General features: G+C 46.2%; 1 protein-coding gene across 2 annotated transcripts in view; it reads right to left on the reverse strand.

Moving 5' to 3' along the window:
• Nucleotides 1-1,480: 1,480 nt before the first annotated feature.
• The window catches only part of RNF185 (ring finger protein 185), a 28,289-nt gene continuing 14,562 nt past the window's right edge, over nt 1,481-15,207 (reverse strand). The window contains exons 2-8 of one of the 2 annotated variants that reach the window (XM_082853777.1): nt 14,540-14,762; nt 11,738-11,756; nt 9,916-10,028; nt 8,431-8,485; nt 7,440-7,571; nt 5,792-5,909; nt 1,481-3,871 (exon numbers count right to left, since the gene is read on the reverse strand). In XM_082853777.1, the coding sequence (XP_082709903.1) occupies nt 3,774-3,871; nt 5,792-5,909; nt 7,440-7,571; nt 8,431-8,485; nt 9,916-10,028; nt 11,738-11,756; nt 14,540-14,715 (711 nt within the window). In that variant the 5' untranslated portion in view covers nt 14,716-14,762 and the 3' untranslated portion in view covers nt 1,481-3,773. The remainder of the gene's footprint in view (nt 3,872-5,791; nt 5,910-7,439; nt 7,572-8,430; nt 8,486-9,915; nt 10,029-11,737; nt 11,757-14,539; nt 14,763-15,207) is intronic. The other variant, XM_082853778.1, reaches the window with a different exon arrangement.

Raw genomic sequence — 15,207 nt, forward strand, 5'->3', positions numbered from 1 at the left:
AGATAAAACAAAAAATTCAGTTCTTCAGTACTCTAGCCACATTTCAGGTGCCTGATAGCCCCATGTGGCTAGTGGTTACTGTGTTGCACAGTGCAGACGGAGAACATCTCCACGACTGCAGAAAATTCTATTGGACAGTGCTGTTCTCAACAATGATCAGTAAGGGCTGCTAACATCACAAAGAGGGACTACCAGACATTGTGTCTCCTGATATGATGCAACAAGAAGTATACACTACCACTCATGACATAGTCTTACCAAAAAAAAAAAAAAAAAAAAAATCAAGCCTGAATCTGGCCAAGCCTCTAGATTTAACAACGAATTTACAGGAAATATAAGAGTGAGAAGAGTTTGTTAATACCACAGTGATGCAAATAGCAAAAGTGAAGTTGTAGGAAACTGAACAGGACAAACTAACTGCAAGGGAAAGAAAAGAGACAGAAGAGGATCCTACAGATGTAACAGACTTAAGAGACATCCAATAGCAACGTATGGATCTAATCTGGATCTCAACTCAAACTGTACAAGAGTTATGAGACAACTAGGAAAATTTGAACAATGATTGGATACATGATATTAAGAAATTACCATCAATTTTTAAAGGTACATAAAAGAGTATCTTGGTTATATTTTTAAAAATCCTTGAGATGCATATTGAAATACTTCATAGGTGAGATATGACTAGAATTTGCTTCAAAACAGTGCAGGTACGGGAAAGGAACAGTGTCAGGGTGGGGATGAAACAAGACTGGACCTGAGTTGATGGCTATTGGGGTTGAACAACTGGTACATGGAGGCCTTATTGTCCTGTTCTACTTCTGTGTCTTGTTTCCTTTTCTTACTGGGCTTATGAATTCCTGGAGTTCCCTTACCTTTGCATTTCCTACTATGTCTTGGCACTATTCAATTTGATAACTGTTAGGTCAAAGTTTAAGAGGGAGAAAAGAACTCCTTTCAGACGGATGACCTGTAGCTCTGATGTGCTGGGGAGCCCAAGGCTGGGCCAGGTTTGTAATATCACCATCTTCCATCTCACATTCTGCTGAGAACCTCACGGAACCTTATGGAGCAGCACGCCCCATTACAGGTAGAGGGCTTGGCTGGAGGCCAGCTTGCCTTGTCAAAGAACGTGGGGAGAGATGCTGACACGGAACAACCTGCTTCTCCTCAAGGCTCTTTTTGGCCACAAGCTAAGCTCCAGGGTGGCAGCCCACAACCTTCAGAATTCCATACACTTATAAGGACTGGGTCTGCCTGTCAGACAGGTCACACCTTGGGTGGGGCTGTGTATGAAGCCAGGCCTCCAGCCTATGCTTCTCATTTCTAATTATCCATGGGTGTTTGAAGACTTTCATCCTCAATCTTCGCGGAGGCCAGACCAGTCCTCAACCCATTCCCCCCCACTCCCCTGACACAGTAAGTCCACAGCTCACAGTTATGTAAAACCATTTGTTTAATTCTAAATCAAATCACTTTTACAACTGTGAAAATTAGTGACTGGTCAAGGTGTACACAGTATTATTTTCTGACTGTGGTTGGGACCTGGTCCTAATCCACAAAGGTGGCAGGAGGGGTTGGGGGCCAAGAACATAGAAAACACACACAAAGAAAGGAAAAATGCCTCAGCAGAGGGGTGAGGTGGTGAGCCTGCGGGGGCATTGGGAAGGGGCCTCCCTGTCGGGGCTGGGCCAGCAGTCCCAAGTCGGCTCTCCTGCCCCAGCTCCTGGCAGAGCATGAGTGGGGACCTGCAAGGTTCAAAATCAAAGGGCACATGGCCAACCTGGCTTTGCTAACAGGTTCCTGGGATGCCTTTGCTGGTGGAGCTCTCCTGGGCTCACTCCTCTTCGTTAAAGGGTCAAAGTTATTTGTCTTCCTACCTACAACCCTTCTTTTTTTAACCTTTCTTCTGGAAACCCATTTCTGTTCGATCCATCTGACTGAAGTCCTCTCTCCCATCACTAGGTGGGGCCATTGCACTGAGAAACCAAGGCCCGTCAGACCTGGGATTTCCAGGTGATAAAATGAGCACTTTTGAGTGGGTGCCCAGAGAATCTTTAAAATCCATCAGGCACACCGTAAAGCAGGTGGCTTATTCCTACCAAATGGATTCGGCAAATGAACCAATACTCAATACTCAATACAATATTCAATACTTGTATTTTGTCTGTTTAAACACTGAACTCTGGCACTGAAAGGTAAGAGGGGAAGCGGGGGGTGCAATGGAGAGAGGAGAAGGGCTTCCCTCATCTTCCTCAAGGTCTTGGTTTCCACACGCTATGCAGAACCATATCTGGAACAAACACTAGGTGGAGCTTTCAACCACTTGTTGGCTATTGCTGCGGGTAAACTCAGGAGCAGTGTGGACTGGTGAAGTGACAGAGAGGCCCTCAGAGTAAGTCCATCTCCCCCTACCCTAAGGGTCTCCTGGAAGAGCCTGGATTTCTAGGAAGATGCCAGACTGGCAGAGCGAGAACCATTCCACCAGGTGAACTGTTCTCCTGCTGGCAACACACTCCCTCAGTCAAATTCGGAAGAAGCAGCTTGTGAAGTTGAAAAACAAATCAAGGGCTTGGGAAGAATGACTTCCCTGAAAGTTTCCAGGGGAAGACTTCCACAGGCAGACCACATCCTATCTTTGTGCTGAGGCTCCCTGGGCTCTGCGCCCGGCTTTACAAACCACCAGGGGTTGCCTGCTCTGGAGTAGCGTGCTTCTCTGGTTTTAGCACACACACAAGAGGTCTTCAAACCATACCAAAATCAGAGTCACATGCTGGGTCTCCCCTTTCCCTGCCTCTTCTTTAAGGACAATTTGGCTTCTGAGGTCTGGTCTTCAACATGCAGCTGGGGTGACTCAACAAGGCTCCCAGTTTCCTTTGTGGGGTCTGGGAAAGGATGCACCTGGAGCTTCTGCGGCCTTAGGGACAAGGCTGCTTGTTCAGTCGTTCCTGCATCTGAGCTCCGAATCCCACCTGAGTCCCAACTGCAGGTCTTTCCTAACATGCAGTCCGTCCTGGCTTCAACAGTAATCTAGAATGGGTACCCTCTGGCAGGGAGGCAGATGTGCATAGTTTTGGGGGAAAACTGATGGGAAACCACATGTCTCTGGGGATAATCTACGCCAGGAAACCAGGAGGTCATTCAAGCCACTCTGGAGCCAAAGACATTGAGCACAGCCCAGAGGCAACAGATCTTTGGGTCCCTGGTGAATTCATGAATTGACTCCAGCTCCAGCTGCGGCAATTATGATCTTAATAGGACAGCGATTTCTTGCATCTCTGCTGAAGAGGAAATAGGACAGAATAGCACTGTGATCTGGAAGGGGAACCTCTCTATACGAGGAGTCCCACTGACTTCAGAGGCCACTTACCAAGGGGTATTTAAAGAGATGTAAAAAAGTTTCCATATTTGGTTCGTCCCTTTGTTTTTTTAATATTAAATTCAGGTGAAATTGTACTGACAATTCCTCTTCTCCTGCCTCTTTCCTGTGCAGAGTCAGGACCTGCTGAGCTGGCTGGGACAGGATTTCACGGTGTAATCCATAAGAGATGACTCAATGCCAAGGCCTGAGGTGTTTACAGCAGTGGCCTCACTCCAGGGTCCTCAACAACTGGTCTTGAGTCCCAAAGCTCTGATGGAGAAGCAAAACTCCTTGATGTGTCACTGACCCCACTGATTCCAGAGGTCAGGATTAGCCAGGAAGCCAAACATCAAGAGTGGGGGTGGCATGTCACCAGTCCAGAGGCCCTGCATGGATGTAGGCCGGGAGCCCAGCATTAGGCAATCAATAGCCAGAACATGATCACCAGGGCCACAAACAGGAACAGGCGTGACAGGAACTGCTCGTCCACGTACTGGGGCGTTCCGGGGACAGCTGGAGGGACAGGAGGGAGGAGGGAGGCTGTGAGAATGCTGCAGCTGCACACCCTGCCCACTGGAGTCAGAAGTCGAGAGCATCAACCTTCATCTCTTTACAACAGAATCCTGCACACTAAAAATATTTCCAAACCCCAAATAATATTAGGCAAAACAAAATTCAAATTATAAAAATTTAACAATGAGGACAAAGTCTCCAATTCGTCCTAAGAGGGTTTTGTCTCCAGGTGCAAATAAACCAGGAAAGTCTTGGAGGGAAAAATAAAAGCTACTATTTGTTAAGCATCTTGTGTGTGCTGTTGTGTATACACATTATTGCCTGTTGGGCATTATTATCCCATTCTGTGTAAAAAGAAACTGAAGCACAGGTATGAGGTGACCTGCCTAAGATCTCAAGGTTCATGAGCTGGCGGAGAGCCCACAGTTGTGCTCTCAGCCTCTCCACACACTGCCTCTCGAGTCATGGAGTTTCTAGATTCTGGCACTGATGAGTCAAGAGGGGTCTCAGGGAGCCCCGCGTGAGGTGCCTTCCTTTTCCAGACATGAGAACTAGAGCCCAGAGAGGCAAAAACGACCTGTCTCCCTCAATCCATAGCAAACTAGGGGCAGAAGTGGGCTGAGAACCTGGATCTCCACTCCTCTCTGCTTTGAGAAAAGCTACTCCATAGAGCTCCTTGTCCTGACTGTGGGGCAAGGAGAGTTAAGAGAAACTACATCCCAGATGGGCAAACTGTACCAAACACACACAACAAGGGAAAACTGTCTGAGTGTGCCAAGGGGATAAAGAGAGTTCACAGCCTGGCTGTGAACTCTCTTTACCTGGGGAACCCGGGTGAGCCCTGGACCAGGATGGATGGAAATAAACTAGCAGGCAGGTGCATGCTCCTTCCACGGGGCCCTGTCCCTCCTTCAGAGCAGAGCACGCCTGGCCCTTTGGGGTCTCTTTCCTCTGATAAAACAGCATGCGAACAGAGGAGAAACTTTTGAGGCAGATGAAGTAAGGAAGGGCAGTCCCAAGATCGCTTGGTGCTATATTACGCCCCAGTTAGGCGCACTGATGGAATCAAGCAGGCCGGCAGTCAACAAAGACTTACCGATTGTCTGCTATGTGCCAAGCACCTGGGTCCGGGGACAGGGGACAAATGGATGGCTCAGGAGAGGTTACTGTCCCTAGAGCCTAAGCTCCTGGCCAGGAGCCACGCACTGGTCCCTTCTGTACCTCACACTGTGCCCAGCACACGAGGCCCCATTGAGTGCAAGCAGAGCTCAACCGCCTTCAGCAGCTCTGCAGCTCCATGGTCAGGATCTGGGCCTGGGCGTCAGATTGCGATAGAGCCCAGGCCACCTACCTCACTGCCCTGCCCTACACCAACTGCAGCCAGCACTCTCAAGCTGGCTGGAGGGAGAAAGGTAGAAGCAGGTGGCAGACCTAGGCATGGTTCCCAAAGGGCTGGGGCTTAGGACCAGCCCTACGTGTGTCCTGAGGGAAGCTGGCCAGAGATGCCAGAAAATAGGGAGGCCCAGACTCCTTGCAGTCACCTGGCCCCTCCCCGCCCCCAATGGTCAAAGTCAGGGGTATATGCCCAGGACTAGGCTTTTACTCAGCTGGGTAGAGTATATACTTTTTCATTTTATGGGCATGGGTTATGTCTTGGAAAACATTACTAAGCATTTTCTGAATTGTAAAATGGAGTTAACTGCACATCTATCCCACAGACTCATCGTGGGGATCTCAGGTTTATAATGGAAAGCACTCTGAACCTGCTTGTGCCTAATACTTGGTAAGTGTGCAATATCATTACCATGACTACCAGTAATCGGAAAAGAGTTTAGCACATTTTGAAAAGGCTGATTATCCTACATATTGCTGAATTCCTAGGAGTCTTCAAGCAAAATCACCAAGAGAATAGGGTCTTACCTGGAGGAGGCCGCCCATCGTTTATGTTAAATGCTGTGGCAAATATGCCAAAGGGAAATGCCCCAATTCCAAAAGACATCTGGAAGCCACCATCTCCAAATCCAAACCCTTGAAATCCCTGTGTAGAAGAAATGCAATTCAGAACAGGCAGGTTTCTCCTCACCTGTCACACGTCACCTTAGGTGTGGCACCCGCATTTCTTCCCCACCCGCTTTTCCTCCCATCTAGATCTCAAGGCAGAGGAACCCTGGCGGCTCCTCCGCCCTCCTGGTCATCCAGGGGTCCCAGCTAAGGAGCTATGAATGCCAGAAAGGACTGGCTCTGACCCAAAGTAAAACTCTCTGCTGATGCAAGTAAGTGTTCTCAGAGCTCCAGGTTCCTTCCCAGAGTCCCACACTAGCCAATAAAACTTTCTACATGCTTTATAACAGCCAAAGTGTCAACAACTCTTATACCCAATTACAAGGGAACATAGAAGAAGCTACACATTATCTATAAGAGCAAAAAAAGTGGAACTCTAATTGGCCAACAATGGAGGTCATGATCAAAATTTCGATACATTACGCTGACTATGCAGCAACACAGAAAAACTCTTATGACCAAGCTTTCAGACAAAATTGTTTGAACACCATGGTCACAAGTATGTGACAATATGTATGTAGGTAGAAAAGACATGGATAAGTATTTTCCCTAAGATTTTTCTTTTAATATTGTTACAGAGAATTTTAAAAATTCAAAACACTTTCTTTCCTGATTACAAAAGTAATATATGCTTGCTATGAGAAATTAACACATTACAGGAATAAATAACACAGAAAATCAGAGGTCTCCTTGTTCACCCTCCACCTCATAACCCCTCCCTCCAATGACCACTGTCAGCAGTTTGGTATCATCCTCAGCCTTTTTTCCCTATAATGTTGGGTTGGCCAAAAAGTTCATTCAGATTTTCCCATAAGATGGTGGAAACGAACTTTTTGGCCAGCCCAATATGTTCTACACTGCATCATCTTTCACATGAAAAGATTCGGAAGGAATCATAATATTGTAAATAGGTTAACTCCTATTTTCTAAGTGCCAACTCTGTGCTGGGCACTGTGCTAAGCACTAGTACACTCAAATCGCATTTAATTCTTACATTAGGATCACCCACATTTACAGATGACCAAACCAAGGCTCAGAGAGGTGAAATAACTTGACCAAGGTCACACAGCTGGTAAGGGGTAGAGTTTAGATCTGGAACTAGATCAGTATGGTCCGAAAACCCATGCTCTTAATTACTGTGAACATCTTAAAAAAATTCCTCTTCTCCTCTGCATCCCTGGGTAGATCCTTAGAACAACTGATTAAAAAATAATTAAAGAAAAGAAAAATTATTGGGCTAACTGCTCTCCACGAAGAGCTGATAGGCCTTCATTTGTGAGTCTCTTGCAAATCATGCAAGTGGCTGCTCCCTATCCCTACTGAGCATAGCCTGGCACCCAGCTCCAAACTTCTTGACGGGCAGCACTACCTATAAAGCCTAACAGCTATTAAGAGGGCAGACCTACAGGGAAGGAAAACTGGTTTCCATCTCCTCAGTGCAGAAAAGCCTCCAACTAAGAGCTAGCCTGGTTGAGTCTGAGGGCTCCTGAGATCAAGGCTGCCTTACCCAGGAAGGTGCAACTGTTTCATCAGGAACCACCACTTCATTCAGTGCAAATCCGAGGACTGGCCCTCCGGCCTCCCTTCCAGCAACACCTGTACAATCCCACAAGTCCTCACATTTGGTAGGTTTATGTTCCTGGGGCAGAGTAGGCAAAAAACATCACCGGTGGCTGTGGGTGCTTGTAAACGCCAGAGATGTGCACTGGCGTGTACATCTGATGTGCAGTCTTCACAGTCAGGGCCTCTGGCTTCCTGGGGCCTCGGATTCCTGGGTTAGGAGCTAATGCTCCACTGGGAACCAGAGCCTGGGAAGTACATAGTCTTGTCCATTGGACCACTAGGGAAGTCCTCAATAAAGTATTTTTTAATTAAAGTATGCACTTTTTTTTAGACATAATGCTATTTATTGCTAATTTAATAAGACTATAGCGTAAACATAACTTTTATATGCACTCAGAAACCAAAAAAATTGTGTGACTTGCTTTACTGTGATATTTGCTTTATTGTGGCGGTCTGGAACTAAACCTGAAGCATCTCCAAGGTCTGCCTGTGAACTCCATAAGGGCAGGGATCTTTAACTATGTTCACTGATATATTACCAGTGCTTAGAATGAGGCCCAGCACACAGAGGGCACTAAATATAGAAAGAATAAAATCTTAAAAGAGAGTTACAAAACAGGAGCTAAATATTGTAAAAATAAAAATATATGTATACACAAACATCTATCTATAAAACACACACACACAAATAGATCTATAAAATTTGTGTGTGTATAGATAATCATAGAAAAATAGAAAAGAAAATAGACCAATGTGTTTCCATTGGTTATCTCTGGATGGTGTGATTATAAGTTATTTTCTCCCCTCTTTTCCTTTCTGTATTTTGCAAATTTTCCTTTACTTTTATAATCAAGGAGAAAAAATGTAGGGCCGAGAGGGAAACTTCTAAAGCCATGGGCTCAGTTCTAGAAGCCTTCTCCTAGAATTTTCCTCACCCCTCTGTTCTCCGGTTCTGGCCTCTGTCCTTGAGGACGGGGAGGAGTCTTCTCTCTGAAACAGAAACGGTGTAAAATAAGTCTATTACAAAATGCTTTGACCTGTTCCCTGAGTGGGGGAGCTCTTCACCAACAGGGTCAGGGCCATGGCCCCCTTTCATGCCCGGCACATGAACTTATGCCAAATTAAACCAAATACTAATTCTGTTCTACATGCAATTGCTTTTCCCTAGTGTGTAGAAAACTAGGGAGAAAATCCATTTGTTACAAGATGCTCATCAGACTGCACTCAGCTTATTCTTCTCACAGAGAGCCATACCCAGATTGGTTACAACTGTCAGCCAGGCACCTTCCTGGACCTGGGTCACAGATGTCAAAAACCCCAAATCCAAATTCAAACAGAAGATAGCCTGTCAGCAGAGAGGGCTGAGATTCAGGGTCTCTCTGCTCTGCCCCATTACCTTCAGGTTTACCTCCCACTACTCTTGAGCAAATACTTTACACTATTCTTTCTCTCTAGGACCTCTGGGTCCTAGCCCCTTCCATCACTCATCCCACAAATACTGGACTGAGGGCTTGTTATCCATCAGGCGCTAGGCAGGATGCTACCAAGACTGAAGATAGATCCTACTCTTGAGGTGCTCGTGGTTTAAAGGGGGCTACAACCAATCACACTACAGCGTGGAAGGGACTTCTTTAAAAGAGGTGTCAACTAAATGGAGTGGGGGCATGGGTGAAAGCAACTAATGTGGGGAAGAAAGGCCACTTTAAGGAGGAGGTAACTTTAGGGTTGCTCATAAAAGACGGCAGAAGTTAGAGGAGGAGAAGGGGGTTGAGCAGGACTGGAGAGGGCAGAAGAGGCAAATGGACAACAAATACAAAGGCTCATGAAGGTGAAAGCATAAATAAGTCCCTTTAAGAGAAGTCCAATATGTCTGGGTACAGGGTATGCTGGAGTGGGGTGGAAGAAGGTAAGAGACACTGTTGGGAGTTTGGGAAAAGTGTGCGTGGGTGTGTTATGTGCACACTCGAGCACCACACCATGAAGGTTCTCAACAGAATGCCTCCATTTCCAGAAATCTCAAACTCCACAAAGCCTCCCAGACCCCCATTTCCTCCCCCCAGACTTTAGACATCACTGCTACAGCACCCACCTCCCACCTCCCACCCTGCAGACTCTCCTGCTGGACACCCTGCTTCCCAGGCTCCTTCACAGCACTCTGCATACTTGCAATGGTGGTGTCTTGTGCGCTGCCTAGCATAGTGCCTGCCCATTGGCAGATGCTCACAGCACATCTGTATCACAGTCCCGCAAATGGCAACCTGGTTGCCCTCCCCTCCTGGCTGACTCCCATCTGGATGCCAAGTGCCTTGAAACGGAGGGTCTGTAAACACTAACTAAAGGGTGGGGTGAGGAGGTGCTGAATAGAAGTGAATTCGTGTCCAAGGGGAGGAGTGTGTGTGAGAGGGGCCCCATGGCCTCACCTGGGGTCCTGCTGCCCAGTACTGCCCCTGCCATAGAGGGGAATCACCTTGTCGCGGCTGATGCCAGCTTTGCAAACTGGACACACCTGTCTGTTAGGTCTCGTCTCCAACCACTGCAAGCAGGAGAGAAAACCACGTGAATGGCACAAGCCCATCAGGGTGGTCAGTCAGAGCCAGTAGGAGAACTACAGGGACCAGCGCCCTCAAACTGCAAACACCAGCACCAGCAGTGAACACCTCAAGGAACCCAACTCTCTGATTCTTGCTCCTGGCACTCAATAAATATTTACTAGTGGTGAAATCAAAATTGCCTTTAGATGCCGTCATTAAATTAAACAGGCTTCTTAATGCTTCGTTCTCTCAGGGGCTTGCCAGCAATACAGCAGGAAAGAACTGCAGGCCTGCAGCTGTGTCAAGAGGTCTGACAGATCCAGTCACAGGTCAGGCTGCAGGTAGAACAAACTTTAAATCTCCATCTTCCCTGACGGATCAATTGTATGACCCTGGCAGTCAGATTTTTCTTTCTGTGTTTCTCATTTTTACAGTATTTCCTCAACAACTACGTGTCTTAGACATCAGCCATCTGGAAATAAGCTGACCATTTTCTGGTGATTTACTATGTGCTAAAGGATAGATTTTTCTTATTATCTAAACTTGTTTAGTGTTTTTTATGTACTTTCAATGATTTTTGCATTCAACTATTTCTTTCAAAATTAAAAACAACAGTCCTGCTTTGGGTTTTTCAGGCCCTTTCACTGGTTGTATTAAAATCATTTTAACTTTCTTAAAAACAAAATTAAAATGATAAAAACATATTACCTTAGTGTCCCTGTAGACATTAAATAAATATTTTATACACACACACACATTCAACATTTATCTGAGAGCATAAATTATATCTTTAGACCCAGTGATATGTAGTTTATCATATGTGAATCTAGGACTTCAGGGCCAAGGAGAAGGCAGCATTTAATGATTTTTATATCCTATTTCCTTTATCTTACTGTCAAAAGCTTGAAAACTTAAGTATTATGTGCTCTTTACAGATTTAGAACAGACATGTTCTAGAGGTTCCACTGGGGTCAGAATGCACCGCCCTGAAATGTAGTGGAAACCCCTCTCACTTTCTCTGCTTCTTTCTCCCATCAAGATTCTGAGGCTTTAGCAGCCTGGAACTTTTCTCCTCCCCTCCACATTTCCAAGCCACCTACAAGTGTGGGGCTCCAATGACAACAACCATGGAGACAGCTGGCAGCGATTATTAACAGCCAATTGTCAGTGCCAGACTCAGCTCTGTCCCACCAAGCAGGCGCCTAGGTCTTGGAGAAAACTTACTAACTAGTTTTCATAATAATAAGAAGCTGGAAAAACAGACTTTTTCCCTCTCATAAAAGCTCTCTGTTGAGACCAAAAAAGTTTCCCCCTGCCTAACATTTTCAAGACCTATAAGGGTAGGGGGGATTGTTGATATGATGGGAGGTGCTTTTTATAGAGGCACAGTCTCAACAATAAAAACCTAACATACGATCACATCCAACCCAATTTACAAATGAGGAAGTGAGACCCAGAGAGGTGTAGCTTGCCAAGGCCACAAAGGCCATCAACAGCAGAGTCAGGAGCATCCCTCCTGGGTACAACACTGACCTCTTGTTTCATCAACTGCCTATCAGTGGGCAGGTGTATAAAGAGGATTGGGGGGAAAGCAAGCAAATGAGTCCACAAGCAGGGAAGACTGCAGCTTCTGACAGTAGTCTCCTGAGACTAGGGGTGTCCTGTGCAACCACAGCTGATGAAAGACAAAGTAAAATGAAATGCATCTTACCTGATGTAAACATGGCCAACTGCCAGAGTCCCCAAGGCAACCAGTCATCAAGGAGAAAGAGAAAGGGGAAAAGGAAGAAAAATTATTTCATTAACAGAAACACTGGGTAAGGTAGGAGGAGAAAAATGGGAAAACAGGATTGAACTGTGGAGCACTGCAACCCCACTGAGGGTCTGTGGGGATCACTGTTATCAGAAATTAGAAAAGACTGAGCTAAAATCACAGGAAAAATGAAGCAATGGAGACAAGACACCAGTCTCCACCTCCAGGATCCCACTACTTGTGAAGACCCCCAGGTCCCAGACCATCCCAGACCCAGCTACTCTACAACTTGACCTTTGAGGGGTTATGGCCTCTCAAGGAATCCAATAAAAGTTAAGGATCCTCTGTGCAGATAAATTCACAGGGGCATACTCATGCACATGCACACACGCACTATTTTAGACTCAACTTCAGTGGGTTCACAGCCTCCTCAGGCTCACAGGGAAGGTGTGGATCTAGATCCAGTTTTACAAAATCTTCAGGCTGTCCTCAGCCCTGAGAGCTCTGCTGGCAGGAAGCAGCTTAAAAGTTCAAGTCTACCGTAAAAACATCTTTAGGTAATAGAAAGATGGGGAAGCTGCTTGGCAGAAAGGGCTACCTCCAGCTTAGTGACTTACACTACAGAGATTGCTGCTCAGTTTCGCATTTTACAAATGAGGAAACAAAACTCAGAAACATCAAACGACTTGCCTGCAGCACCAGGACTAAAACAGAAGTCTTCTGACTTCCATTTTACTGTCCCTCTATTACCCAGCACTGGGTGCAAAAAATGACATCTACAGAATTGAAGGAAAAGTTACTCTAACTCCAGATTTAAATTTTTTCTTTCTCTCTACATTCATCCATTCAACTAACAAATATCTACTGCACGCCTACCAAATGCCAGGACAGTGGAAAATGTAGACATGGCTTCTGACGCTCACATAATGTATCTTCTCAACCTGAGTAAAATTTGGACTCAGAGGATAATTCCTTTCCCAATTACTGAACCACAGTTTAGCCTCACAATCCAGACACACAATCTCCTTGGACATAACAGACACCTGCCGCCAACATTAACCTTGCAATTCCATTCTAAACTGAGCAGAGGTCACTCCAAATCACAGCAGCTCTCCAGTGGCAACTTCCCTCAAAAGCTATGGGGGAGAAGTGGGGGTGCTTTTCCTCTGGGAAAAGTTCCGGATTATAACAATGATGACAGTTACTCCCATTCATTAAACAATGACTGTGTGCTGTGCTGAGCTGTGGCTAAATAGCTTTTCATTTGTCAATGTCACATAATGGTCATCACACTAACCTTTGAGCAACTGCAATTATCTCTGTTTCACAGATAAGGAAACTGGGGTTCAGAGAGGAAAGTAGATTTGCTTAGGGACAAACCACTCAGATTGGAAGCATCTCTTTCATTTTAGAACCTGTGTTCTTTCCAATGGTACCCTGACTGAATTCTTCATTCTTTCAAATCCTGGTTTTATGATACCTCAATCACAAAACTAGAGTATTTCCAATTTCTAGGAGAGGGCTGATGACAACAGTTTTTGTTTATTTTTATTTTTGGCTGCACCTCGCGGCACGTGGAACTTGGCCTATCAGGGATCAAACCCATGCCCCCTACAATGGAAGCACAGAGTCTTAACCACTGGACCACCAGGGAAGTCCTGATGACAACAGTTTTTGCACAAAACTTCAAAATTAGGGCAAGAGCCTCCAGAAAAAAAAAAAACACCTCTGCCCCATTCTACTCATTCACCAATAAATTTATCTTTTTCACTGTTGCCAATTTAAACTCCCTGAGATATTATTTAAATGACCCTTTCTTCACACCGCTTCCCTGCTCAAAAATATTCAATAGCTCCATGTTCTACTCAGTTAAATCTGGGTTTGATAATCTGGCCCAATCCTCCTTTAACAATCTTGTTTCCTAATACTCCCCAGCCCATAATACCCATCCAGAGTGCTGTTAGAGGGATATAGCAGCTTCAGGTCTCAGATGAACCCAGCAGCACATTTGCCTGTCCCTAGAAATTGCCTGCCTTGGGGTGGCACACACTCTTCACCTCACCTAGCTGGCATTCTCATCCCTCTAGTTACCCCAATTTGCCCTTCAAGGTCCAACTCAAAATCAAGAGGGAAAAAAAAAAAATCTCAACATTCACCCAGGTTTTCAGAGCCAGAAGGGGCTTCTGTAACCATCAAGGGTGGAATGGACACTGACTCAGCCCCTTCATTTTGATATATATAAAATATGGTAACAAATATTAGGATCATAGCTCATGTAACATTTGCTATGTGCTACGTGCTCTTCTAAGTCTCTTACATATCCTGAGTCATTTAATGCTCCCAAACAACCCTAAAAAATGAAGCACTATGTGTGGAAGCACCTTGCCCAAGGTTATCCAGGGGGGAAGTGGCAGAGTCAGGATTCAGAGCAAGGCAGTCTGGAGCCAAGTCCTTGCTCAGAACCATCGTGCTGTAACTGCCTCTTGGCTCAGCGCAGCAAGTGGCATGGAGTAGTGCTCACTAAATGGTGAGTATTGTCACTTTAGAAATGGGGATAGGGAGCCCAAGGTGGGGACAGGATCTGCCCAAGTTCACTCAGCTTATCAGCAGCAGAGCTGGGATGAGAACCCAGGTCTCCTGCCTTTGTACCTGAGTGTATCAGGACCCCAAATGGGTGGAAAACCTGCTCCAAAGCTGTCCAGGGCCACAAGCTTTCTAAACATGGCATGTGTCCTCTGGGGCAGTGGAAGGGGTACTGACCAGAAGAGGTGGCCACACAGGCTGATGACGGCGTCCTTGGCTGTGTCCAGGCAGATGTTGCACTCGAAGGTGCTGTCCTGCCCTCCGCTCTCACCAGCGCCATTGCTGCTGCCACTGGGCCCCCCTGCACTAGAGTTCTCAGGAGATGCAGAGGCCGAGGGCCCTTTGCTTGCCATCCTTGGCTGTCAGCAAGCTCTGAGTGAAGATTCTCCCCAGGGAAATCCTGAAAGGCAGAGAGCCCATGACTGCCCATTTCTGCAGGCCACTCCCCCCAGTCTCCATGCCAATACCCCCATATTCTCTCAGGTCTGGAAGTTCAGACTATGACTGAACCTCTGAGTAGACTTCCCAGAGGCTGCAGAGGATGACAGTCGTGGGGCACTGCCCAGAGAGAAACGACTCAGAAACTTCCCATGAACATGGCCCAGAATAGACCACACAAATAACGAACCGCACAAATAGAGAGCAGCCTCCACGGAACAGCTCTCCACAGGAACTAGGACCCTGTCTCACTGTCTTTCCATTCTCCCAGGATAACTGCCCAGGTGATAAATAAATACATGCTCAATCAGAATGAAAGTTCACAGGCTGTCTTCTAACTTTGGACGGCCTCTATGTTGGCGATCGAGTCTGCTCAGGCCAGAAAGTCGTGACCAGTGCACGCCAGA

This window comes from Leucopleurus acutus, assembly GCF_964270905.1.
Source record: "Leucopleurus acutus genome assembly, chromosome: 13".
NCBI lineage: Eukaryota > Metazoa > Chordata > Mammalia > Artiodactyla > Delphinidae > Leucopleurus > Leucopleurus acutus.